At 43.4% G+C, this 26,252-nt stretch overlaps 1 protein-coding gene across 1 annotated transcript in view; it reads left to right on the top strand.

Annotated features, from left to right (window-relative positions):
- The first annotated feature begins 1,335 nt into the window (after nucleotides 1–1,335).
- The window catches only part of LOC120019899 (unconventional myosin-VIIa-like), a 34,992-nt gene continuing 10,075 nt past the window's right edge, over nucleotides 1,336–26,252 (top strand). Inside the window, exons 1-33 of the mRNA XM_038963310.1 lie at nucleotides 1,336–1,353; nucleotides 1,976–2,077; nucleotides 2,476–2,625; nucleotides 2,945–3,129; nucleotides 3,372–3,493; nucleotides 3,759–3,901; nucleotides 4,182–4,295; nucleotides 5,996–6,149; nucleotides 6,359–6,435; nucleotides 6,553–6,672; nucleotides 6,928–7,070; nucleotides 7,229–7,439; nucleotides 7,529–7,664; nucleotides 7,770–7,879; nucleotides 10,676–10,810; nucleotides 11,047–11,187; nucleotides 11,308–11,430; nucleotides 14,645–14,739; nucleotides 14,998–15,082; nucleotides 15,577–15,795; nucleotides 16,010–16,219; nucleotides 16,452–16,523; nucleotides 16,623–16,772; nucleotides 17,310–17,459; nucleotides 18,099–18,223; nucleotides 18,435–18,561; nucleotides 18,700–18,819; nucleotides 19,947–20,120; nucleotides 20,949–21,176; nucleotides 21,702–21,869; nucleotides 22,083–22,200; nucleotides 22,351–22,477; nucleotides 22,840–23,012. Of these exons, the coding sequence (XP_038819238.1) occupies nucleotides 1,336–1,353; nucleotides 1,976–2,077; nucleotides 2,476–2,625; nucleotides 2,945–3,129; nucleotides 3,372–3,493; nucleotides 3,759–3,901; nucleotides 4,182–4,295; nucleotides 5,996–6,149; nucleotides 6,359–6,435; nucleotides 6,553–6,672; nucleotides 6,928–7,070; nucleotides 7,229–7,439; nucleotides 7,529–7,664; nucleotides 7,770–7,879; nucleotides 10,676–10,810; nucleotides 11,047–11,187; nucleotides 11,308–11,430; nucleotides 14,645–14,739; nucleotides 14,998–15,082; nucleotides 15,577–15,795; nucleotides 16,010–16,219; nucleotides 16,452–16,523; nucleotides 16,623–16,772; nucleotides 17,310–17,459; nucleotides 18,099–18,223; nucleotides 18,435–18,561; nucleotides 18,700–18,819; nucleotides 19,947–20,120; nucleotides 20,949–21,176; nucleotides 21,702–21,869; nucleotides 22,083–22,200; nucleotides 22,351–22,477; nucleotides 22,840–23,012 (4,525 nt within the window). The remainder of the gene's footprint in view (nucleotides 1,354–1,975; nucleotides 2,078–2,475; nucleotides 2,626–2,944; nucleotides 3,130–3,371; nucleotides 3,494–3,758; nucleotides 3,902–4,181; nucleotides 4,296–5,995; nucleotides 6,150–6,358; nucleotides 6,436–6,552; nucleotides 6,673–6,927; nucleotides 7,071–7,228; nucleotides 7,440–7,528; nucleotides 7,665–7,769; nucleotides 7,880–10,675; nucleotides 10,811–11,046; nucleotides 11,188–11,307; nucleotides 11,431–14,644; nucleotides 14,740–14,997; nucleotides 15,083–15,576; nucleotides 15,796–16,009; nucleotides 16,220–16,451; nucleotides 16,524–16,622; nucleotides 16,773–17,309; nucleotides 17,460–18,098; nucleotides 18,224–18,434; nucleotides 18,562–18,699; nucleotides 18,820–19,946; nucleotides 20,121–20,948; nucleotides 21,177–21,701; nucleotides 21,870–22,082; nucleotides 22,201–22,350; nucleotides 22,478–22,839; nucleotides 23,013–26,252) is intronic.

Here is a 26,252-nt window from a genome sequence, read left to right as displayed (position 1 = left end):
TAAATTGTCCGGTCGTGATTTTTTTGACTTGTTCAGCAGTCTAATGGCTTGGAGGTAAAAACTGTTGAGGAACCTTTTGGTCCTAGACTTGGCACTCCGGTACCGCTTGCCATGTGGTAGCAGAGAAAACAGTCTATGACTTGCGTGACTGGAGTCTCTGACAATTTTATGGGCTTTCCTCTGACACCGCCTATTATATAGGTCCTGGATGGCAGGAGCCTTGGCCCCAGTGATGTACTGGGCCGTTCACACTACCCTCTGTAGCGCCTTATGGTCATCTTACTACTATTACTGTAGTAAGATGGCGTTGGTGGCTCCATGAACAGAGCGACCATGTCTACCGGCGCCATAATACCTGCTAAATATGTGTATGCAACCAATAACATTTTACTTTATTTTGTATCAATACAGAAACCAGACCAGTGTCTGCTGCCGTTAACACAGGTCCAAAGAGCACTACCATAGTTTCATAAGAGCTCCCAGCTCATAAACTCTCTCTAACATGTTCTGTGATTCAATTTGTAGATTTTGATATGGATTATTTAGGTTACTGGTTAGCGTCTGGAAGCAGGCCCAGAATTGAAGGGTGTATTGGTCCAAACGCACGAGGAGAGTGAGTGGGTAGGAGCCGACTTTGCTCCGGTCTTCTTGAGTCTGCAGCATGACAGATCAAAGTCAAAGTGCCATAAAGGAGATGTGTCAGGGCCAGGAGTTTCAGTCGTTTCCTCGTTCCTTGTGCTATCCTGGTAGGATTGTGTTAACGTCATCTAACAAACATGAGCCCCACATCTACTGTACAGGACTAACTAAAGAACTGGCATTTCAATGAGGACCATCACCTGAGTTGCTACGAGTAAGTTGGCCGATGTGTGTTTTTGTGGTATTTCTTGTGGAGTTATGAAATGTGGCAATAGTCATTACCCACTGGGTACAAACATCAATTCAACATCTATTCCACATTAGTTCAATGTAATTTAATTGAAATGACGTGAAAACAACATTGCTTCAACCAGTGTGTGCCCAGTGGGTAGTCTGAACGGTGTAGAGTAACGATTTGCAGTCATTTCAGTCGTCCTTCTAGAAGGCGATAAAAGGCCTTGAGTTCTGTATTGTTGGTCTTGTATAATATGTTGTTAGAATGGACGATTGTAGTTATTGAGCACCATTATCACCATATAATCACCATTGGAATCTTTTCATTCAAAATTGAGATCACAGACATTGAGATCACAGTATCTCCCGGTTTACATTATATAATCCACAGATAATTCTTGAAAAAATGCATGACTCGTGTCTCTCTTGTTTCTTGAATTTAGGAAATAGGAGGGTTTTATCATGGTGATGTTGAGAAAGGTAAGCTCCTCGATATGATCTATGCTGACTATTTGATCAATATAACCCGGATGCCATCCTTTGGTTATAAAGGTTTTTGAAATAGAACACTGTTATGTGATCAGCACTTCCATTGCCTAGTCATTCCAACTCCTTTGGGCCTGAAAATGACCATAGGAGATGACTATACAGTGCAAAGAAATTTGATACCGGGGACTAGGAATTCTCTCAGGCATTACGTCTGAATGTGATCTATCTAGGGTTTGGTGACAGTCATTGCCATTCAATTCAGGAAATGGCTTGAAATAGAAAAATCCCTATTCCGGTATCAAATCTGGTTGCAATGTATAGCCATCTCCTATGGTCATTGTCATGTAGTTGGGAAGACAGCGTAAACAGATCTGTGCTAGAAAATACCTATGTTGAATTGTAAGCTTTAGCACACTGGCAATCTTAGATGCTCCACAAACGATTTATTAGATCTTACACAATTCCCTACGGTCACCAGTGTGATGGAGTTTCTTGCAATAGGTCTTTGCACGCTATCCTTTTTTTCAATAGAATAACACGCTTTTGAATGTAAGGGTAAAAGCTGCATTCTTTCAAATGTATGATCCTGAACCACTGAGCTTCTTGCTCCCAGGGTGAGTGGGTGTGGGTGGACTCTGGTACCGGGGTGCCCATTGGAGCCCGGGTCAAAGTGACCGACACTGGACACCAGCTGCTGGTGGACGATGAAGGAAAGGTGACCGTGGTACTTCATTATACTTGTATTGTATTGAATTGTATGACTCTAGTATTTTAATGTACTGCTGGTCTCAAATTAGCTCAAGATATAAATCAATCACTTTAGGGAATAATCTATCAAAGTACTATCTCATTTACAAATTACATAATTTAGAACGTTAAAAACATTTGTTTATTATTGTCTTTTTACTGTATTTTTGCATTCTGCACTGCTCTGTTATAAAATTATGTAATGCCAAAACCAAAAAACTTAAAGGGACAGTTTAAAAACAAAGCTAAAGTTTTCAGACCTTCAGACCTCAAAATGTGACATTATGTAACTGAAGATGTCTAACAAATCCAGTATTGATGTCAATCTGTCTAAAGTGCTATGTATTTTCCCTGTATTGTTCCCAGGAATACAAGCTGTCCCAGAAGGACGACTCCATCAGGGTGATGCACCCCACCTCGGTGGAGGGGGTGGACGACATGATCCGCCTGGGGGACCTCAACGAGGCTGGGCTCCTCAGGAACCTGCTGGTCCGACACAGACAAGGCATTATCTATGTGAGTCCCCTGTTGTACTACACTACCCATAATGCTCGGTGTAACATAAAAGGTTTGGTCTTGATGTTCTGAATCTTTTGAAGCTAACATATTGGTGTAACCCATCTCCGTACCAATACACCCATCACTGCTCCTACACATGCTTGCTGTACATTCAGACCCTTTCTATGCTATGGATGTTGGACTATTTTGTTTATGTTGGAAACAAGCAGAAGACATATGAAAGATTCATGAAAGACGTTCACAGAATTATTAATGTGGTGCCCCCCCAAAAAGTGGGCTGCGCAAGCCTAAACCTCTGTTATTGTCTGGTGCACAGACCTACACAGGCTCTGTGCTGGTGGCAGTCAACCCTTACCAGGAGCTTCCTCTCTACACCGCCGACCAGGTGAGGCGGTACCATGGGCGTAGGCTGGGCGAACTACCCCCGCACGTCTTTGCCATCGCAGATACCTGCTACTTCAACATGCGCCGCCACAACAGAGACCAGTGCTGTATCATCAGGTTAGACTGGCAGCATTCCACCTGTCAGACACTCAAGTCATTCTGTTGAGCAATAGGAAACCAAAGCAGAAGTGTCACTTTTTTAAATTATGTTTGGAATATGGAATATATTTTGGGGGATTTGATTTGATTTGAAGATGCTCTTTGGAGGGGTTCAGTCCTACTTTTTACATTGACATTTACACTGGATATACACCTGAAATCCAAGAACTGATGGACTGTCTCTCTCTTTTCTCTGTCAGTGGGGAGTCGGGTGCAGGGAAGACTGAGAGTACCAAGCTGGTACTTCAGTTCCTGGCTGCAGTAAGTGGACAGCACTCCTGGATAGAGCAGCAGATACTGGAGGCTAACCCTATATTAGAAGGTAGGCTCTTTACTGATTCAAATATTTTCTCTACAGTACATCTCTCTCCCTCTCTTTCTCTCTCTCTATGTCTCTCTCTGTCTCTCTCTCTATGTCTCCCTCTGTCTCTCTCTCTCGCTCTCTCTCACACACGGACACACACACGGACACATGCACACACATACACATCTATGAGACTAAGAGGGGTCTGTGTTTTTACACAGACACACACACTATCGTAATTGTTGTTACTCATGACAACCTTCCTATTCCCGCGTTCCCCCAGCATTTGGGAATGCCAAAACAATTCGCAACGACAACTCCAGTCGCTTTGGGAAATACGTGGAAATCTTCTTCAACAAAGATGGCGTCATCGAAGGGGCTCGACTGGAACAGTACTTACTGGAGAAGTCTCGTGTCTGCCATCAGGTAGGGCAGCAAAGGCAGTATCTTTTAATAACACGTAGAACATGAGGAAATGTCATAGCTAATTGCTTCATAAAGGGAATTGATTCCAAAACCATCTAAACTATCTCTGGTAAACAACAGGTTTGTCTAATTTAATATTAATTTATGTGTGTTCGTACTTGGAAGAGGACAAAATTCATTGTTGGATTTTCCAGTATCAAGGCAAAAAGGTTTAATGTCATGAGATTTTGATATATTGATATATGTAACACTACTGTTAATTTTTACTAACTAACCCTAGGCCATTGAGGAGCGGAACTACCACATATTCTACTGCATGTTAACGGGGATGACAACAGAACAGAAAAAAAATCTGTGTTTGGGAGATGCCTCTGAATTCAACTACCTCAAGAGGGTAATATCACCAGACTGCTACAACACGACCACTCACATGTTTTCCTACTCACATTTATACTTCTAGCTCATTAATACATTACATTTTTACTGGGTACAACTAAGTAACTGTCCACTGGGCACAGACGTCAGTTCAACGTCTAGTTTTTATTTACAGTGCCTTCAGAAAGTATTCATACCCCTTCACTTATTCCACATTTTATTGTGTTACAGTCTGAATTCAAAATTGATTAAATTGGTTTTGTTTTCCTTACCCATCTACACACAATACCCAATACTGACAAAGTGAAAACATATTTTTTGAAATTTGGGGAAATTTATTGAAAATGAAATACAGAAATATCTCATTAACATACATTTTCACACCCCTGAGTCAATACATGTTAGAATCCCCTTTGGCAGCGATTACGGCTTTGTGTCTTTCTGGGTAAGTCTTTAAGAGTTTTGCACACCTGGGTTGTACAATATTTGCACATTATTCTTTAAAAAAATTCTTCAAGCTTCGTCAAGTTGGTTCTTGATCATTGCAGACAGCCATTTTCAAGTCTTGCCATAGATTTTCAAGCCGATTTAAGTCAAAACTGTAACTAGACCACTCAGGAATATTTAATGATGTCTTGGTAAGCAACTCCAGAGTAAATTTGGCCTTGTGTTTTAGGTTGTTTTCCTGCTGAAAGGTGAATTTGTCTCCCGGTGTCTGTTGGAAAGCAGACTGAACCAGGTTTTCCTCTAGGATTAGCTCTATTCCGTTTATTTTTATCCAACAAAAACTCCCTAGTTCTTGCCGATGACAAGCATACACATAACATGATACAGCCACAACCATGCTTGAAAATATGAAGAGTGGTAGTGATGTGGTTTGTTGGATTTGCCCCTAACACAACACTTTGTGTTCAGGACATGAAGTTAATTTTGTAGTTTTACTTCAGTGCTTTATTGCAAACAGGATGCATGTTTTGGAATATTTGTATTCTGTACAGGCTTCCTTCTTTTCTCTCTGTCATTTAGTTAGTATTGTGGAGTAACTACTATGTTGTTCACAGCCAACTCTGTAGCTGTTTAAAGTCACCATTGGCGTCATGGTGAAATTCCTGAGCAGTTTCCTTGCTCTCCGGCAACTGAGTTAGGATAGATGCCTATATCTTTGTAGTGACTGTGTGTATTGATACACCATCCGAAGTGCAAATAATAATTGATTTTTTGTACCCAGCTACCAATAGGTGCCCTTTGCGAGGCATTGGAAAACCTCCCTGGTTTTTGTGGTTGAATCCGTGTTTGAAATTGACTGCTCGACTGAGGGACCTTACAGATAATTATATGTGCAGGGTACAGAGATAAGGTAGTCATTTAAACATCATGTTAAACTCTATTATTGCCCACAGAGAGAGTCCGTGCAACTTATCGTGTAACTTGTTAAGCACATTTTTACTCCTGAACTTATTTAGGCTTGCCATAACAAAGGGATTGAATACTTATTGACTCATGAAATGTCAGCTTTTCCTTTTTAATTAATTTGTAAATATTTCTAAAAACATAATTCCACTTTGACATTATAGGGTATTGTGTGTAGGCCAGTGACACAAAATCTCAACTTAATCCATTTTAAATGTAGGTTATAACACAACAAAATGTGAAATAAATCAAGGGGATTGAATACTTTTTGAAGGAAACTGTATAACCTTAGACCCTGTGTTTCTAAAGGGGGACTGTATTGTCTGCGATGGACGTGACGATGCTAAGGACTACACCCGTATCCGCTCGGCCCTGAAAATCCTCACCTTTACTGAGACCCACTGCTGGGAGATCCTCAAGCTGCTTTCTGCACTACTCCACCTGGGCAATGTCAGCTTTGAAGGTGGAGTCCTCTCTGGGTCCTCTCTGAGTGTTTTTCTTGGGAAATATGACCTGGGCCTTGTCCTCACCCAATCCCCCCCAACCCAAATGGCCATATTTCTTGAGATCATAAAATACTTGAATGTTGATGTGTTTTTGTTGTTGTTATTTATTTATTTTTAATGTGAAAGCTCTGATTGACCAAGTTTTCTTTTGTTATTTACCTTACAGCCTCCATCTTGGATAACATGGAGAGCTCTGATGTCAGTTCATCGGATCACTTTACAATTGCAGCCAAATTGCTGGAGGTAGGCATATTTGTTGCCATTGTTGCCATTTTTTTTCTGGTATGTTTTTTAATAACATATTATGAATATACAGTACAGTTTACATGATATACATATATCTTCATGTCTTCCTTACAGGTGCAGCCTGCGTCTCTGGGTGTGAGCTTGACTTACCGCTCCTTCATGACCAACAGAGAGCGAGTGTCCAAACCCCTCAGCTCTGAACAGGCAGCCGACTGCAGGGACGCCTTCGTTAAGGTAATGATGCCACACCTGTTTGAAGGTGCCAAGGAAAGATATACAGTAGGCTACCTCCTGAAAGAAGAGGGAAGACAAAATACATATTCATAAAGGCACATAATCCTTACTTACTCACCGTGGGTGAATGGACGTAACTCGAGTCTTCCATTGACATCAGTGCACGATTTACTTGATTGTTGAGTTAAGCGCTCTAGGTTTTGGTCCATATTCTATTCAAGAGTATGTGTGTTGTTTGTGTCATGATTTCTTCAGGCAATATATGGTAAACTATTTATCTGGATTGTTGGGAGAATCAACAGTGCCATCCATAAGACTCCCACCAACGGTCCCAAATACGTCCGTAACTCCATTGGCTTGCTGGACATCTTTGGGTTTGAGAACTTTGCCTCAAACAGGTATTCCAGTCAATATCAAATACTAATTTCCCTTGTTGTTTGCGACAGTCGACACGCAGATAGTTTAATACAGGCCTGTATGTCCTTCATGCTCTCACCCCGATCCTATGTAACCAACCGGTCAATAACAAAAGCCTTTTCCACATGCTTTTTCACAGCTTTGAACAGCTGTGCATCAACTTTGCCAATGAGCAGCTGCAGCAGTTCTTCGTGCGTCATGTGTTCAAGCTGGAGCAGGAGGAGTACACCAAGGAGGACATCGTCTGGAAAAACATCACCTTCAACGACAACACACAAACCCTTGATCTCCTGGTTGGGAAGCCCCTCAATGTGTTGGCTCTGATTGATGAGGAGAGCCACTTTCCCAAGGTAAACTATCTCAAATTTCTCTAATAAACCCTGCTGTGGAGGCAATCTGAATTGGTGAGGTTTGTGACAACCTTGAATGTTTCTTCCAGGGCACAGATGTCACCATGTTGAACAAGATGAACCAGGTTCATGCCAAGGGCAACATCTACATTCCGTCTAAGAACACCCACGACATGGAGTTTGGGATCCGCCATTTTGCTGGGGTTGTTTACTATGACTCAAGAGGTAACCAGAAGAAAAAGGGATCACATAAAATATTAGTTGATTTGCTGGGACACAGGAATATGTGTTTTTTTACTCACTATTTGATCCTGTATGTTTTTCGTTCAGGATTCCTGGAGAAGAACAGAGATACTCTCAGCTCTGACATGATCAAGTTGATTGACACGACCACCAACAAGCTGCTGAGACATATCTTTGAGACGCAGCTCAGTGCTAATGTAGTGAAGAACCCTGCCAGCAACAACAGGATCATTATGACACCCAAGAGCTCTCTACGGGTTTGTAGCTGCTGTTATTATTTGGATTCTGAATATCCAACTCCTGTTAGCTACACTGAATAAAAATATAAAACGCAACATGCAACAATTTCAAAGATTTTACTGAGTTACAGTTCATATAAGAAAATCAGTCAATTGAAATAAATACATTAGGGCCTAATCTATGGATTTCACATGACTAGGAATACAGATACGCATCTGTTCGTAACAGATACTTAAAAAAAAGGTAGGGGCTTGGATCAGAAAACCAGTTAGTATCTGCTGTGACCACAATTTGCCTCATGCAGCGCGACACATCTCCTTCACATAGAGTTTATTAGGCTGTTGATTGTGGCCTGTAGAATGTTGTACGACTCCGTTCAATGGTTGTGCGAAGTTGCTGGATATTGGCAGGAACTGGAACATGCTGTCGTACAGGTCAATACGGAGCATCCCAAACATGGTCAATGGGTGACATGTCTGGTGAGTACGCAGGCTGGGACATTTTCAGCTTCCAGGAATTGTGTACAGATCCTTGTGACATGGGGCCATGCATTACCATGCTGAAACATGAGGAGATGGTGGCTGCTGAATGGCGGGACAATGGGCCTCAAGGTCTCGTCACGGTATCTCCGTGCATTCAAATTTCCATCTATAAAATGCAATTGTGTTCATTGTCCGTAGCTGATGCCTGCCCATACCATAACCATGGGGCACTCTGTTCACAACATTGACATCAGCAAACCGCTCGCCCACACAACGCCATAGAGGCTGTCTGCCATCTGCCCGGTACAGTTAAAACCGGGATTCACTTCTCCAACGCCGAACTGCAGTCAGATCAAGACCCTGGTGAGGATGGCGAGCACGCAGATGAGCTTCCCTGAGACGATTTCTGACAGTTTGTACAGAAATTCTTGGGTTGTGCAAACCCACAGTTTCATCAGCTGTCAGGGTGGCTGGTCTTAGATGATCCCGCAGGTGAAGAAGCTGGATGTGGAGGTCCTGGGCTGACGTGGTTACACGTTGTCTGTAGTTGTGAGGCCGGTTGGACGTACTGCCAAATTCTCTAAAACGACGTTGGAGGGGGCATATGGTAGACAAATGAACATTCAATTCTCTGGCATCAGCTCTGGTGGACATTCCTGCAGTCAGCATACCAATTGCACGGTCCCTCAAAACTTGAGACATCTGTGGCATTATGTTGTGTGACAAAACTGCAAATGTTAGAGTGGCCTTTTATTGTCCCCAGCACAAGGTGTACATGTTTAACCTCTTTTGGCGCATGAACAGCTAGCGGGACACCTACGACAACATCCGGTGAAATTGCAGACGGTGAAATTCAAAATACAAAAATTGTAATATTAAACAGTCATGAAAATACAAGTGTCATACATCATTTAAAAGCTTAACTTCTTGTTAATCCAACCGCGCTGTCAGATTTCAAAAAAGCTTTACGGCGAAAGCATACCATGCGATTATCTGAGGACAGCACCCCACACCAAAATACTTTTTCAACCAGCACAGGCGTCACAAAATCACAAATAGCGATTAAATAAATCACTTACCTTTGAAGATCTTCCTCTGTTTGCAATCCCAAGGGTCCCAGCTACACAATGAATGGTCGTTTTGTTCGATAAAGTCCTTCTTTATATTCAAAAAAGTCAGTTTAGTTGGCGCCAATGATCTCAGTAATCCACTCTTTCAACATGCATACAAACAAATCCAAAAAGTTACCAGTAAAGTTCGTCCACAAGTCAAACGATGTTTCTAATTAATCCTCAGGTACTCTAATATCTAAATAAACAATAATATTTAAGACAGAGAATAGTATGTTCAATAGGGAAGATAAATAACGAAGAGTGGGCACCTCATTCACGTGCCAACAAGACCACTTTTCTAATGAGAGACACCTTGTAGTTCTTCAAACTACTTGTTCATTTTTTTTAAAAGACTGTTGACATCTAGTGGAAGCCATAGGAACTGCATTCTGGGTCCTATCTATTTGTATTTCCTATAGGCAAGCACTGGCCTGGCAAGCAAATAGCCTGTGACCTCAAAAATAATTCTGGATGGATTTTCCTCAGGTTTTTGCCTGCCATATCAGTTTTGTTATACTCACAGACATTATTTTAATAGTTTTAGAAACTTCAGAGTGTTCTCCATCCAATGCTACCAAGTATATGCATATCCTAGCTTCTGGGCCTCAGTAACAGGCTGTTTACTTAGGGCACATCAGTCATCCATTATTCTGGACAAAAACCAGTATGCTAATGAAGTTAATCAGCTTCTTGATATGCCACACCTGTCAGGTGGACTGGTTATCTTGGCAAAGAAGAAATGCTCACTGACAGGGATATAAACATATTTGTGCACAACATTTGAGAGAAATATGTTTTTTTGTGTGTACAGAAGATTTCGGGTATCTTTTATTTCAGCTCATGAAACATGGGACCAACACTTTACATGTTGCGTTTATATTTTTGTTCAGTATATATTCACCAAAAACAAAAGCTATGGGTTTCCGTATTTCATGTAGATTAGCAGTATTATTCATTATTCATACATTATCTATCCATTATTCATCAAGTAATCTGTGCTTTGGTAACATCCAATGGTTAGATTTAGGGTCATCTAAAAAGTATTGCACTGGGGGAATTCCAGTTTCTCCACGTGGCTTTCCTATATATATGGTCACTGACAACGGTCCAAAATTCCACACAGATGACATTGTGATCTTTCTCCTCAAAGGCGGCCCAGACGGACGGCAGGAAACAGGTGTCCACGCTGAGCGGTCAGTTCCGCCAGTCCCTGGACTCCCTCATGAAGGCCCTGTCCATCTGCCAGCCACACTTTATCCGCTGCTTCAAGCCCAACGACAACAAGAAGTCCATGGTGAATAAGACAGCCATTTGTAGCACTGGGCCAGATACAGCAAGACAGGATTCATTGATGGTGCAATATCACAATCGGTGGAGGTCAAACTCACACAAAACAGAAAAAATGTGATTAGGTAGAATGGCAGTTTCACACCATAAACATTTTACAATTCCACGGAAGTCCCCTTTTTCCATCCTACAGTGCACTCTACTCTACTAAAACAAGCTTATGAATGTCTCTGTCTTCCTCAGTGTTTTGACAGAGACCTGTGCATACGTCAGCTGCGGTATTCTGGAATGATTGATACCATCAGAATCCGGAAACTGGGATATCCAATCCGTCACACGTTCAAGCAGTTTCTGCAGCGGTACAGAGTGCTCCTGAAGACAACCGTCTGTGACCCCAAAACTGTAAGACATTATTATTTAGAATATGATGATGATAAAGATAAAGATGACAGCAATAATGATATTTGTTAGCATTCAAATCTCCAAAGTTGTCGTTGCTTTTAGTTTTATATCCTCCTCCCTCTCCTAACCCAGGAGTCAGCATCAGCCTGCTGTATTGCCATTTGCAAGGCCGTGATCACAGGACATGACGACTGGAAGATCGGCACGACTAAGATCTTCCTAAAGGTGCAGTTAAACCTAGATTTTCCTGTCCAAGTCAAAATGATTCTAAGCCGTAATGTGTACACCACCCAGCCGGGGAGGGATATGGCTTGAAAACGTACCTCAATCCATGTCACGCCCTGACCTTAGAGAGCCTTTTTATTTCTCTATTTGGTTAGGTCCAGGTGTGATTTGGGTGGGCATTCTAGTTTGTCTATTTCTTTGTTGGCCGGGTATGGTTCCCAATCAGAGTGTCACGCCCTGACTTTAGTTATATTTGCTTTCTTTATTATTTGGTTAGGTCAGGGTGTGACAAGGGTGGTTTGTTTAGTTTTTGTATTGTCTAGGGGTTTTTGTTTTGTCTAGGGTTTTTTGGTTATCTATGGGGATTTGTATTGTCTAGGGGTATGTAGGTTTATGGTGGCCTGAATGGGTTCCCAATCAGAGACAGCTGTTTATCGTTGTCTCTGATTGGGGAGCCTATTTAGGTTGTCATTTTCCATGTTGGTTTTGTGGGTAGTTGTCCATGTTTAGTTGCCTGTGAGCACTACGTTGGCTTCACGTGTCGGTTGGTTGTTTATTGTTTTGTTGGCGACATCGTTAAATAAACAAGTATGTACGCTCAAAATGCTGTGCCTTGGTCCACTCCTTTAAACGGCCGTGACACAGAGGCAGCTGTCTATCGTTGTCTCTGATTGGGGATCATACTTAGGCAGCTCTTTTTCCCACCTTCAGTTGTGGGATCTTGTTTGTGTGTAGTTTCTGCACTGCATATAGCTTTATGTTCGTTTTTGTATTTTGTTGTTTTTCGGTGTCATTTTAATAAAATAAAAATGTACGCCTACCACGCTGCACCTTGGTCTTCATCTTCCAACGAGCGTAACAATCCAAGGGTGGAAGATGACGCTGTACTCCTAGTTATGCCAGTATCCGAACTGACAAATGGGAGAAGATTGCTAGTTTTGAATTAAATGGCCCTTTTTCATTCTCATGCTAGGCTAGCGAGACTAAACCAAAGGCTAGCAGAGACTAAGCCAAAGGCTAGCAAAGACTAAACCAAAGGCTAGCAGAGACTAGCAGTATTTCAATCTTCTCCATTTGTCAGTTCAGTATGGGGATGCTTAACACCCCGGCAGTCCTACAATCTAAGCTAGATGCCCTCAATCTCACACAAATCATCAAGGAACTCACCAGGTACAACCCTAAATCCGTAAACATGGGCACCCTCATAGACATTATCCTGACCAACTTGCCCTCCAAATACACCTCTGCTGTTTTCAATCAGGATCTCAGCGATCACTGCCTTATTGCCTGTATCCGCTAAGGGTCCGCGGTCAAACGACCACCCCTCATCACTGTCAAACGCTCCCTAAAATACTTCTGCGAGCAGGCCTTTCTAATCGACCTGGCCCGGGTATCCTGGAAGGATATTGACCTCATCCCGTCAGTCGAGGGTGCCTGGTCGTTCTTTAAAATGAATTTCCTCACCATCTTAGAAAAGCATGCCCCTTTCAGAAAATGCAGAACTAAGAACAGATATAGCCCTTGGTTAACTCCAGAACCGGACTGCCCTTGAACAGCACAAAAATATCCTGTTTTGCATCGAATAGTCCCCGCGATATGCAACTGTTCAGGGAAGTCAGGAACCAATACACGCAGTCAGTCAGGAAAGCAAAGGCTAGATTTTTCAAGCAGAAATTTGCATCCTGTAGCTCTAACTCCAAAAAGTTTTGGGACACTGTACTGTCATGACGTTGGCAGTCCATGGAGAACAAGAGCACCTCCTCCCAGCTGCCCACTGCACTGAGGCTAGGTAACACGGTCACCACCGATAAATCCATGATAATCTAAAATTTCAATAAGCATTCCTCTATGGCTGGCCATGCCCCCCCCCCGCAGCTACTCGCCCGAGCCTCCCCAGCTTCTCCTTCACCCAAATCCAGATAGCAGATGTTCTGAAAGAGCTGCAAAACCTGGACCCGTACAAATCAGCTGGGCTAGACAATCTGGACCCTCTCTTTCTAAAACTATCCGCCACCATTGTTGCAACTCCTATTACCAGCCTGTTCAACCTCTCTTTCATACTGTCCGAGATCCCTAAAGATTGCAAAGCTGCCGCAGTCATCCCCCTCTTCAAAGGGGGTGACACTTTAGACCCAAACTGCTATAGACTTATATCTATCCTGCTCTGCCTCTCTAAAGTCTTCAAAAGCCAAGTTAATAAACAGATCACTGACCATTTCGAATCCCACCGTACCTTCTGCAATCCGGTTTCTGAGCCGGTCACAGGGTGTTAAGGTCACCTAACAGAACAAACTCTGAAGCTAGATGGGGGGCGATCAATTCACATATGGTGTCCAGGGCACAGCTGGGAGTGGAGGGGGGGCACCGTGTCGACAAAGGATCCAAGCCAGATGGCGAAAGAGGAATTGTAGTTGTAGTAATTTAGTTGGCTAGCCGGGAGATGCGCCTGGCTCACGGCTAACTGGTGCTAGCTTCGGGGCAGGGGCGTTAGCAGCGGTGATCCGGTGCCAAGGTCCAGAGCTTACGGCAAGGATCCAGTGGAGTAGTGGATTCTAGCCGTGTTTGGGTGGAGTCCGGGTGAACAACTGAGTAGGCCGGCAGGTGGGCCTGGCTCAGGGCTAGCTTCGGTACTGGGTCACTCGGTGGCAGCTAGCTAGCTGTGAAGATCAGGAGTAATGGTCCAGGGTTTACCGCAGGAATCCGGCGTTGTAGTGAAGAAACTGTCCGATACTGGTAGGCTGGCAAGTATTATCCAGGCTAAAAAAAAGGGCTGGTATCTGTGCAGAAGGTAAAGGCCGCTAACAATGACTTAATATGGGCATCCTGAATTAGCTGGTTAGCTTCTGATGGCTAGCTTCTGATGGCTAGGTGGTTCTGGCTATAAGGTCAACAAACAAAAAAAATTGCGGTTCCGTATCACATTGGGTGAGGCAAGTTTCCGGAAGGTATAACTGATTTAAAATGGAAAAGAGATTGAAAATAAAATTGAAATATATACAAAAAAGGACGAAAAATACCAAAGTACACGAGAGGACGAACAAAACACGTCTGCACTGCTACGCCATCTTGGAAGAGCAGCCATGTTGTAACAGCAGTGATGGAATCCCAAATGTCACTTAAAGCAATTCGAATATGTTTCAATGATGTTGGTCTATGTTTTTGAAAAGGTCCACATTAGTCGTCTATAACCTGTCTCCACCCTCTTCCCATTCAGGATGCCCATGACTCCCTACTGGAGTGGGAAAGAGAGCGAGAGCTCAACAGGAAAGCCCTCATCATCCAGAGGGTCATTCTTGGCCACAGAGACAGGTAAATGAGGAACACTGAGACACACAGCTTGGAGGGAACACAGGATAGAAAATGGCATGCGACATGTCATACCTGACACAGGGACTTCAATGTTTGGGATGTTGTAAGACATTACATAGCACACTGGCAGTGGTCACTGACAATACCCCAATCTAAAGGTTTACCACAGAGTTACATACAGTTGTTACTATTGTTTTAATACAGTAGTTCTTACAGTCTGCGCTATTGATGTTTTGTTGAAATCTATTCCTCTTGTAGGAAGAGCTTTGTAAAGAAAAGGAGAGCCGCGGTGGTGATACAGAAGCATTGGAGAGGTTACAAAGACAAGAGACAATATAGAAAGGTAAGTCACTGGCTAAGTTTCAAGTGGCGATTAGGGAGGTCTAATGCCGAAAAAGAAAGACAATTCTTGTCTACTTTACCAATATTTTCACCTCTTTTTGCCAAAAAATGAGTGTGAAGTTCCAGTATTTAGCTACACCACTACATGGTAAAAAAGTAATTAAATACTGAAAACACTACCAATATTTGAATTGAGTTCAACTACCACCAAGCTACAGCAAAATACTATTAAATTACTAGTTGAACTACATATAGTTCACTACACCACAACACTGGTAAGGAGTCAACTCAGATACACTTTTGTAGACAAACTGGGGTGATATTGATTAAATGCCCTAGCTAAGGAGTGCACATTATTGTGCTGATAGAGATTTTCAAATGTTCTTTTTTTTATAGGCTGGATCAGCTTTTAACATATCTTTCGGTTTTCTCTCTGCTGCTCACATTTACCTTCTACAAACATAATTTATCCTCCTCTCCGTCTTGTTCGACTAGCTCCAGCGCGGCTTTCAGCGTCTGCAGTCTAAGATCCGTGGTCGTCTGTCCCGGCTGCATTACCTGAAGGAGCTGGCGGCGGCCGTCACTATGCAGTCCCAAGTGCGCGGGTACCTGGCCAGGAAGAGTTATAAGAGCAAGAGAAAAGCTGTGACTGTCCTCCAGGCACACACCAGAGGCATGCTGGCTAGGAAGACCACCAACAAGATGAGAACAGATGTGAGTTCTGACATTTGAGAAAAGTGTGTGTGTGTGATTGCAAGCCTGTTTTTGCACCTGTGTGCAAATGCAATATATCTCTCTCTGTGTGTGTGTGTGTGTGTGTGTGTGTGCGTGCAAGCCTGTTTTTGCACCTGTGTGCAAGTTCAATATATCTGTGTGTGTGTGTGTATGTGTGTGTGTCTGTGTGTGTTTGTGTGTGTGTCTGTGTTAGGCATTCCTATCAGCCCGGGAGCGGGAGACGAGGGAGCAGACAGCCGCAGAGCTCCAGCGGAGGCTAGAGGAGGTCCTCAGCCAATCACAACAGACTGCTGCCGAGCCAGAGCCAGTCAGTGAGCAGGAAATGGTGGAAACCATGTTTGAATTCCTGCCCCACAAAGTGTCAGTAGGAGGGCGGGAGGGCCCGGCTCCAGAGGGCTTTGAGGTGATGCTCACAACCAATGGTGGATCTTAATGTCATATCAACATAGGTTTCCATTTGCTATAGTCTTATATGTCTTATTACCTCAGTGATGAACACTGCTAACAGAATGACCACATCCACCTAATCGTCTCTTCTCATTGAAGAAGCATTATAATATTCTACTATTCTCTCCAACTCAAAGAAAAAAGTATCTAACTGAGTATCCAACTGCACTCTCCCTATCCGTCCTCAGGACTTGGAGAGAACGCGAACAATCCCAGAGGTGACTGAGGAGAGCCGAGAGGAGAGTCAAGATGAGAGCCCAGTAGAAACCCCAGCTCCGGTAGTAGTACAAGTACCAATACCAGTACCAGTACTAGCTCGGACTGAACCAACTCCTGCACCAGCACCAGTACCAGTGGAGCTACCAGTGGTGGAGTACAATGATGAGGATGAGGAGTTCTCCTTCATCAAGTTCAGTGCTCTGCACTTCCAGGGCTCTGCTACCCACAGTCACATAACCCAGAGGCTGCGGCAGCCCCTGCTCTACCACGAGGACGAGGGGGACACACTGGTGAGAAGTCAACATCAGGCTTCTGTGTCTCTCAGAGGGATCCAAAGCAAGGATGGCATTTTTCTTCCTCTATCACATATTCCACATTATAAACTGGGTGGTTTGAGCACTGAGTGCTGATTGGCTGAAAGCCGTGGCATATCAGACCATACACCACGGGTATAACACAACATGCCTTTTTACTGCTCTAATTAAATTGGTAACCAGTTTATAATAGCAATAAGGCACCTCTGGGGTTTGTGGTACATGGCCAATATACCACGGCTAAGAGCTGTATACAGGTACTCCGCGTTGCGTCGTGACTAAGAACATGCCCGTAGCCGTAATATATTGGCCAAATACCACCCCCCCGGGCCTTATTTCTTAATTCTCCTCTCCTCCTCCTTCATTTTCCTCCTGCTGTTTTTGTTTTGTTCCTCACTTCACCCCATTCTTTTCTTTTCCCTTCCATTCCCCACTTTCTCCTCTCCTCTTCACTCCTCTCCGCTCCTCTCATCTCCATTCCTCTCTGCTCCGCTCCTCTCTGCTCCTCTCCAGGCCTGTCTGACAGTGTGGTGGATCATCTTGAGGTTCATGGGGGACATCGCTGAGCCTAAACAGATCAACCAGGAGCCCTCCACCGTCATCCAGAAGAACCTTGGCCAGAGACAGAACAGGAGGCTCAGCAATCTGGTGGGCCTGGATCAGGTACTGAACATAAGGCCTTACTAGGACTTAACCTTATATTCAACTCAGTTCAATAGGACTTTATTCATCCCTGACGGGCAATAGGAAAAATATCGCTACTCACTGATTCCCTTAATGTGATGACAATAGACACTTGTGTCATTTTGTGTGTTTCTAATAGTTTCCTATTGTACTGAGTTTTTGCTGACTGAATTCACCCACTCAACAGTTTGTCAGATGTCTAATTTGTCATATACATTTTTCCATCAGAAAATACTAAGGAAAAATAGAAAGAAAGAAGGAATGGGGAACAGAAAAGCATCGGCCATTATAGATGAGGTATGTTATATACACATTATTTTGTCCTCAGAACTAAAATGAGTCTGAATATCCATGATGTAAAAACACAGGCTAATTGTCCAGATGGGATACAGTTTATGTGAAATTGATGTCAAAAGTAGATTTTTTTGTTGTTGTGCATTTTAGCTAACCCTACTCTTTTCCTAACCTTAATCTAATTTTCCTAAACTACTAAGTCATTTCTCCTAACATGCTGCCTAAGTTTTCCTAACCTGCGACGAAAAGGCAAATAGGACATAAGCTGTATCCGCTCCAGACTAAACCGGCTAATTGTCTCGTTGTGCTCCTCATCTCCTCCAGCCAGAGACTATGTCGGAGGACAAAGACATTCTAATTGGAGAGGGGCGCACTTTGGATAGGCCAATATCCGACCTGGAAAAACTGCACATTATTGTTGGATACGCCCTATCCAGACGAGATATAAGGTAACAAACCGAATTACAACACGTAAACAATGTTACTCACATATTTCCCAGTTATTGATGTCTACAAAAGTAATTTGTTTGTCATCCCAAAACTGTTTCATTCAGAACTAATAAAGGATTACAGCTACAGTTGCAATGCAAATGAATTGGATCCAATCAAAACTGATAGATAGCTAACTTGAGCCCTGTCTGTCCTTGTTTGTCCGTGTAGGGATGAGATATATTGTCAGATCATTAAACAGCTGGTGAACAATAAGAACCAGAAGAGTTCCCTCAGAGGCTGGGTCCTCCTGTCCATCTGTCTTGGTATCTTCCCCCCAACAGAACTCCTTATGCAGGTCAGGCTAAAGTTGACATTTTTTCACCTGTGGCTGTATGTCTTAAGACGCTTTGTTTTTACGTATAGTCATACTGAATTTATAACACAGGCCCCACTCAATCAATTACATACACTGTAATTCTATTCTATTCCACAGTATCTGGAGAGCTTCCTGCGCAGAGGGCCAAGTAGCTATGGTCCGTACTGTGCTGAGCGCCTGCGTCGCATCGTGGCCAATGGGGAGCGAGGCGAACTGCCTTGTTGGATAGAGCTCCAGGTAAGATCCATGACAGAGACATACTCATCTGGGTGCCATCTCCCTTCTGACACAATGCAACAGAATTGGGGGGTAGGCCTGTCAGGACTCAAACACGGGTCCAACACCCTAGCCAAAGAATCTCAAATCTCTTGACGATGTCGCTAGGTGTCGACTACTGCTGCTGTTAAGCAGTATCAACACTACAGGTCATGGACAGTATTCATGACAAATGTCGCGTTCAAAACAACTGGGAACTCGGAAATCTCTGACTTTCGACTTCAGTGCGTTCAAGAGAACTGGGAACTCGGGAAAAAAATGCTCCGATTAGGAAAAATTGTTTCGAACGGTCATCCAACTCGGAATTCCAACTCTGAAACTTAGGCCTCTTTCTAGAGCTCCGACTTTCTGACTGATGTCATGATTTGACCTCGTAATTTTCTGAGTTCCCAGTTGTCTTGAAATCACCATCAGAGCAGGTTTGGTCAGACAACAATACATTGACTGATTAGAAACAGACTGGCACTCATGTTAAATGATGAGAGGTCACATCAGAGTTATGTGAGAGACAGTTTCTAAACTACAGCTACATGCGCCAACCACTGCTAATATCCCACCTACTCCAACATATGAAATCGATGATCTGTTTTTTCTCTGCCGACATATCTTTATGGCGGCAGGTAGCCTAGTGGTTAGAGAGGTGAGCCAGCAACAGGAGGATTTCCTGTTCGAATCCTGGATCTGACAGGAAAAATCTGTCGGGAAGTGAGCTGGCAACCAGAGTGTTGCTGGTATCAAATACTAGATGCTATTGCCTACCGTTGTGCTCTTGAGCAAGGCACTTAACCCCACACAACAACTGCTCCACGGGGGCCCAGTGTGGTAGCCCCCTGTTCCAACCTATCCAACCCCTATATGTGTCTTTTGGAAGGGTTGGGATAAATGGAAGTCAATGTTCGGTTCGACCTTGTGTACAATTGACGAATAAGGTGATCTTACAATGAATCTTATGACAGTGACTGTATTAGTAAGGAGACAGGACACCAAAACCGTATGTGTGCAGTACAGAGCAATATGGGTCCTGTAGGAAGTAGTCAATTATACTGCAAGGACTAATTATTCCCATGTCTCCACCTTCCCACATGTAGGCCGTCAAGACCAAGAAGCCCACACAAGTATCTGTGGCCCTGATGGACGGCCTTAGTGTCAGCCTGCCTGTTGACTCAGCCTGTACCTCTGCTGAGGTGTGCCAGGCTCTGGCCAAGAAAGTCAACATTAAGGATACCTACGGATTCTCTCTTTACATTGGCTTCTATGAGAAGGTGAAGGAAACCCCCAAGGGTTTTGGGGATACCTAGCCATGCAACTAAAACGAGTACATACAGATGTAGGATCTTAATTTTAGCCAGTTTGCTACAGCAGGAAAATAATCCTGCAGCAACAGGAAATGTGAATTATTATGTGGATTATAATTCATGGATATTTTTGTAGGAGTTGATATATTTTTCGTAAGGGAAAAACAAGTCTGTAATTTCTAAGTGGATATTACAAACTCCAGAAGCTTTTTTTACAACTCAAATACAGTACAAGTTTGAAATCTCCTGCAACAGGGTGATCAAATGAAGGTCCTACATCTGTATTGACAAAGACGATACATAATAAATACAACAGTGTCAATAAGTACTCTTCTTAGTCGCATGGCAAGGGGATACCTAACTGTGGTGTCCTGGGTACTGGGCATCATGCCTTTGAAGTTGCTCATTCAGTGTCAGTTCAATATTGAGATTGAAAAGGGACAACATTGACTTGATAGCATTTGACTACCATTTATTAGTATCTTCACTAGCTTTCAGAAGTTGACAAACATTGACTTGCTTTGACTAGCCCTGTGACATGTTTTGACTAGCTCTGGCATTTTTTGACTAGCCCTGTGACATGTTTTGACTAGCCCTGTTACATGTTTTGACTAGCTCTGACATGTTTTGACTAGGCCTGTGACATGTTTTGACTAGCTCTGACATGTTTTGACTAGCTCTGACATGTTTTGACTAGCCTTGTTACATGTTTTGACTAGCTCTGACATGTTTTGACTAGGCCTGTGACATGTTTTGACTAGCCCTGACATGTTTTGACACTGTGCTTTTTTCCAGGTGTGGTCCCTGGGCAGTGGCGGGAAGCACGTGATGGATGCTATCTCGCAGTGCGAGCAGGAAGTGAGGCGGAAGGGCGAGGAGGAGCAGCATGCCTCCTGGAGACTCTACTTCCGCAAGGAGTTGTTTACGCCCTGGCACGATTCCTCGATAGATGCCGTCAGCACGGATCTCATCTACAGACAGGTCATCAGAGGCCTCAAGTCTGGGGAGTACCATTCTGAGAAGGTGCGTCGTTGTTTTATTTATTTTTTTGAACCTTTATTTTGACAGGGAGTCAATGCTGAGACCAAGGTCTCTTTTCCAGATGAGCCCTGTTTAATTCAACAATACACATCAAAATACAATACACACATTAAACTACACATCCATATACACATTAAAATAAGCGTTATTATTATATAATACATGAAAAGCAAAACACAATCGTAAAAAACAGTACACCGCCTAAGACTCCACCCAGACAATGTGGATATCATATCACTGATGGTGACATTGTGAAAGTAGCCTCCACTACTCTCGAGGGTAGGTTGACCATGAACCAAGCATGAATCTTAGGAGTCACAATGTCTCACTGAACTCTATGTAAGAAATCATAAAATAATAAAAATCAATTACCACTATTGTTGAAAAAAATAAAAGATATAAAGACTGCTTATGTTTGAGGTGGAAATTCTATTAACTAAACAACTAAACTGTCTTTCTTTATTCATTGAACCTAAACAGACTGTATTTATTTGTTGTGTCATCCAGGAGGATGACTTTGTCCAGCTGGCAGCGATGTACTACTATGTGACGTTTGGGTCAACCAACAGTGTAGAAAATGCCAAGAAGGTGGTGGGGGAATGCATCACTACTGAACTTATTGAGACCAAGTCACAAGGAAAATGGATTCAGCTGGTCACCGCAGCACATACACAGGTACTGCTACTCACTGGTGCAATAAGTAATGGCCAGACAACCTGTAGTATATTCTGTTCTAAAATTCCTGCTATTCAGTGTGCTATCCCTGTCAAGTAAAGTTCAGCGAAGTAAAATAAATAATTACATTGAAAAGTTAAGTTAAGTAGAATAAAGGAAAGTTAATGCCAGACAAAATTATTCAACTAATAATGATCCTAATCATTCTCACAGGGTCCTTTCATAAACAGCAGAAGGAGCACAGACAGCGTGAAGGGGGATGTGGTCGACTACGCTCGTCAGAAATGGCCCATCTTCTTCTCCAAGTTCTACGAGGTTACGCAAATGTCAGGTAAGTCTAACAGGAATATGTCCGCATAATGTACCAAGTGAAGTTTCTATCATTTTTCATGATGAAGCTTTTAGTTGGTTTAAATCAGGCAAAATATTTATTTTATTTGTCAAAGACAATTTTATAACTAAGGTATTTGTATACCCACAGGACCTCCTCTATCCAAAAGCAATTTTATTGTGGCCATCAACTGGAATGGGATCTCCTTTCAGGACGAGAAAGAGAAGAAGCTCCTTGAGCTGCCCTACCCAGAGGTGACTGGGGTAAACAAGTCCAGGTATGAACAGGCTATACCAAGGCCCTGTTTAAATATGTCAGAAATGCATCCTTCCTTCTTCCCTTCGAAGTGATCACTGATCTGAATTGGTTGGTTTTGAGGTAATGGAGTGATAACCTTACTCACAGCTATCCAATCACTTATAGGTCTGTTGACCTCAAGGAAACAAGGAAGGATGCATTTCTTAAATATTCTAACAGGGCCCAGAATACATAGCCAGAACCTAGTTTTATACACTGGCTGTTTATTGTTCAGTTGTCAGGTAGTGGTGGTCGTCATGGTTCACATACTCCCTCATACCGACATTCAATCCACCATGAAGTTATTATATACATTTCACATACGTTTCATATGTTCATCAGTGATGACGGCAGGATCGACAGCAGTCAGTCTGTGAGCCTGGCCACACTGAGAGGGCAGTTCCTACTGCAGTCTGTGGAGGCAGGGGAGATGGCTGACCTGATCCAGTGGTACCTGGAGGGCCTGAGGGAGCGCTCCGTCTACGCAGTAGCCCTGCAGGACATCAACAGACAGGGTAAGAATATGACAATAAATCACTTGATCACTCACCTCACAGCTGAGGTTCACTGCTTTTGGATAAGTTTGTAGAGGCTTTGTATCTCTGAGGTACAGAGGGTAAGTTACAGTAGATGGATGTATTTGTCAGAATCATAATAATTACTAGTATATCTACAGACACTTCATAACTGAGGTTCATCCATTTGGATGAGATGGGTCAAGGCCATGCTGCGTAGCACTGCTTAAGAGGGGTGGGTATCTGGATCTTTTCCATTGAATTCTAATGCTGTAAATTGTATTGGAAAACAATGTATTTGTCCCCATCAGATAACAACAGGTAGTAGGTAGTCAGTGTTTAACAGAAAACAACATCCTAAAAGAACACTTCATATACAGTAGGTGTTTTTGGCTGGGGATCATGCATGACCTAATATGGTTTCTCTTATATACAGAGCATTTGGAAAGTATTCAGACCCCTTGACTTTTTTCACATTTTGTTTCAGCCTTAATCTGAAATGGATTAAATGAAAATGTTTTCCTCATCAAGCTACACACAATACCACATAACGACAAAGCGAAAACAGGTTAAGACATTTTTGCAAATGTATAAAAAAAAAAAAAAAACTGAATACCTTATTTACATAAGTATTCACAACCTTTGCTATGAGACTCGAAATTGAGCTCAGGTGCATCCTGTTTCTACAACTTGATTGGAGTCCACTTGTGGTAAATTCAATTGATTGGACATGATTTCGAAAAGCACACACCTGTCTGTATAAGGTCCCACAGTTGACAGTGCGTGGCAGAGCAAAAACCAAGCCATGGGGTCGAAGGAATTGTCCATAGAGCTCCGAGACAGGATTGTGTCAAGGCACAGATGCGAGGAAGGTAACCAAAAAAATTCTGTAGCATTGAAGGTCCCCAAGAACACAGTGACCTACATCATTCATAAGTTGAAAGAGTTTGGAACCACCAAGACTCTTCCTAGAGCTGGTTGCCCGGCCAAACTGAGCAATCGGGGGAGAAAGGCCTTGGTCAGAGAGGTGACCAAGAACCCGATGGTCACTCTGACAGAGCTCCAGAGTTCCTCTGTGGAGATGGGAGAACCTTCCAGAAGGACAACCATCTCTGCAGCACTCCATTAATCAGGCCTTTTTGGTAGAGTGGCCAGACGTAAGCCACTCCTCAGTAAAAGGCACATGACAGCCCGCATGGAGTTTGCCAAAAGGCACCTAAAGACTCTCAGACCATGATAAACAAGATTCTCTGGTCTGATGAAACGAAGATTCAGCTCTTTGGCTTGAATGCTAAGCATCACGTCTAGAGGAAACCTGGCATCATCCCTACGGTGAAGCATGGTGGTAACAGCATCATGCTGTGGGGATGTTTTTCAGCGGTATGGACTGGGAGACTAGTAAGGATCGAGGGAAAGATGAACGGAGCAAAGTACAGAGGGATACTTGATGAAAACCTGCTCAGAACCTCAGACTGTGGCGAAGGTTCACCTTCCAACAGGACAACGGCCCCAAGCACAAAGCCAAGACAACGCAGGAGTGGCTTCGGGACAAGTCTCTGAATGTCCTTGAGTGGCCAAGCCAGAGCCCAGACTTGAACCCGATCGAACATCTCTGAAGAAGAAACCTGAAAATAGCTGTGCAGCATGCTCCTCATCCAACCTGACAGAGCTTGAGAGGATCTGCTGAGAAGAATGGGAGAAACTCCCCAAATACTTGTGTACCAAGCTTGTAGCATCATACCCAAGAAGACTCAAGGCTGTGATCGCTGCCAAAGTTGCTTCAACAAAGTACTGAGTAAAGAGTCAGAATACTTATGTACATGTGATATTTCATTTTTTAAATTTTTTATAAACTCAGCAAAAAAAGAAACGTTCTCTCACTGTCAACTGTGTTTATTTTCAGCAAACTTAACATTTGTAAATATTTGTATGAACATAACAAGATTCAACAACTGAGACATAAACTGAACAAGTTCTACAGACATGTGACCAACAGGAATGGAATAATGTGTCCCTGACCAAAGGGGGGGGGGGGGGGGGGGTGTCAAATCAAAAGTAACAGTCAGTATCTGGTGTGGTCACCAGCTGCATTAAGTACTGCAGTGCATCTCCTCCTCATGGACTGCACCAGATTTGCCCGTTCTTGCTGTGAGATGTTACCCCACTCTGCCACCAAGGCACCTGCAAGTTCCCAGACATTTCTGGGGGAATGGCCCTAACCCTCACCCTCCGATCCTACAGGTCCCAGACGTGCTCAATGGGATTGAGATCCGGGCTTTTCGATGGCCATGGCAGAACACTGACATTCCTGTCTTGCAGGAAATCACACACAGAACAAGCAGTATGGCTGGTGGCATTGTCATGCTGGAGGGTCATGTCAGGATGAGCCTGCAAGAAGGGTACCTACATGAGGGAGGAGGATGTCTTCCCTTTAATGCACAGCGTTGAGATTGCCTGCAATGACAACAAGCTCAGTCCGATGATGCTGTGACACACCGCCCCAGACCATGAAGGACCCTCCACCTCCAAATCGATCCCGCTCCAGAGTACAGGCCTCGGTGTAACGCTCATTCCTTCGACGATAAACGCGAATCCGACCATCACCCCTGGTGAGACAAAACCGTGACTCGTCAGTGAAGAGCCTTTTTTCACCAGTCCCGCTTGGTCCAGCGACGGTGGGTTTGTGCCCATAGGCGACACTGTTGCCGGTGATGTCTGGTGAGGACCTGCCTTACAACAGGCCTGCAAGCCCTCAGTCCAACCTCTTTCAGCCTATTGCGGACAGTCTGAGCACTGATGGAGGGATTGTGCGTTCCTGGTGTAACTCGGGCAGTTGTTGTTGCCATCCTGTACCTGTACCACAGGTGTGATGTTCGGGTGTACTGATCCTGTGCAGGTGTTGTTACACGTGGTCTGCCACTGCAAGGACGAACAGCTGTCCGTCCTGTCTCCCTGTAGCGCTGTCTTAGGCGTCTCACAGTATGGACATTGCAATTTATTGCCCTGGCCACATCTGCAGTCCTCATGCCTCCTTGCAGCATGCCTAAGGCACGTTCACGCAGATTAGCAGGGACCCTGGGCATCTTTCTTTTGGTGTTTTTCAGAGTCAGTAGAAAGGCCTCTTTAGTGTTCTAAGGTTTCTAATTGTGACCTTAATTGCCTACCATCTGTAAGCTGTTAGTGTCTTAACGACTGTTTCACAGGTGCATGTTCATTAATTGTTTATGGTTCATTGAACAA

Source organism: Salvelinus namaycush, chromosome 25 (genome assembly GCF_016432855.1).
Source record: "Salvelinus namaycush isolate Seneca chromosome 25, SaNama_1.0, whole genome shotgun sequence".
NCBI lineage: Eukaryota > Metazoa > Chordata > Actinopteri > Salmoniformes > Salmonidae > Salvelinus > Salvelinus namaycush.
This window is presented reverse-complemented; position numbering and strand designations above follow the sequence as displayed.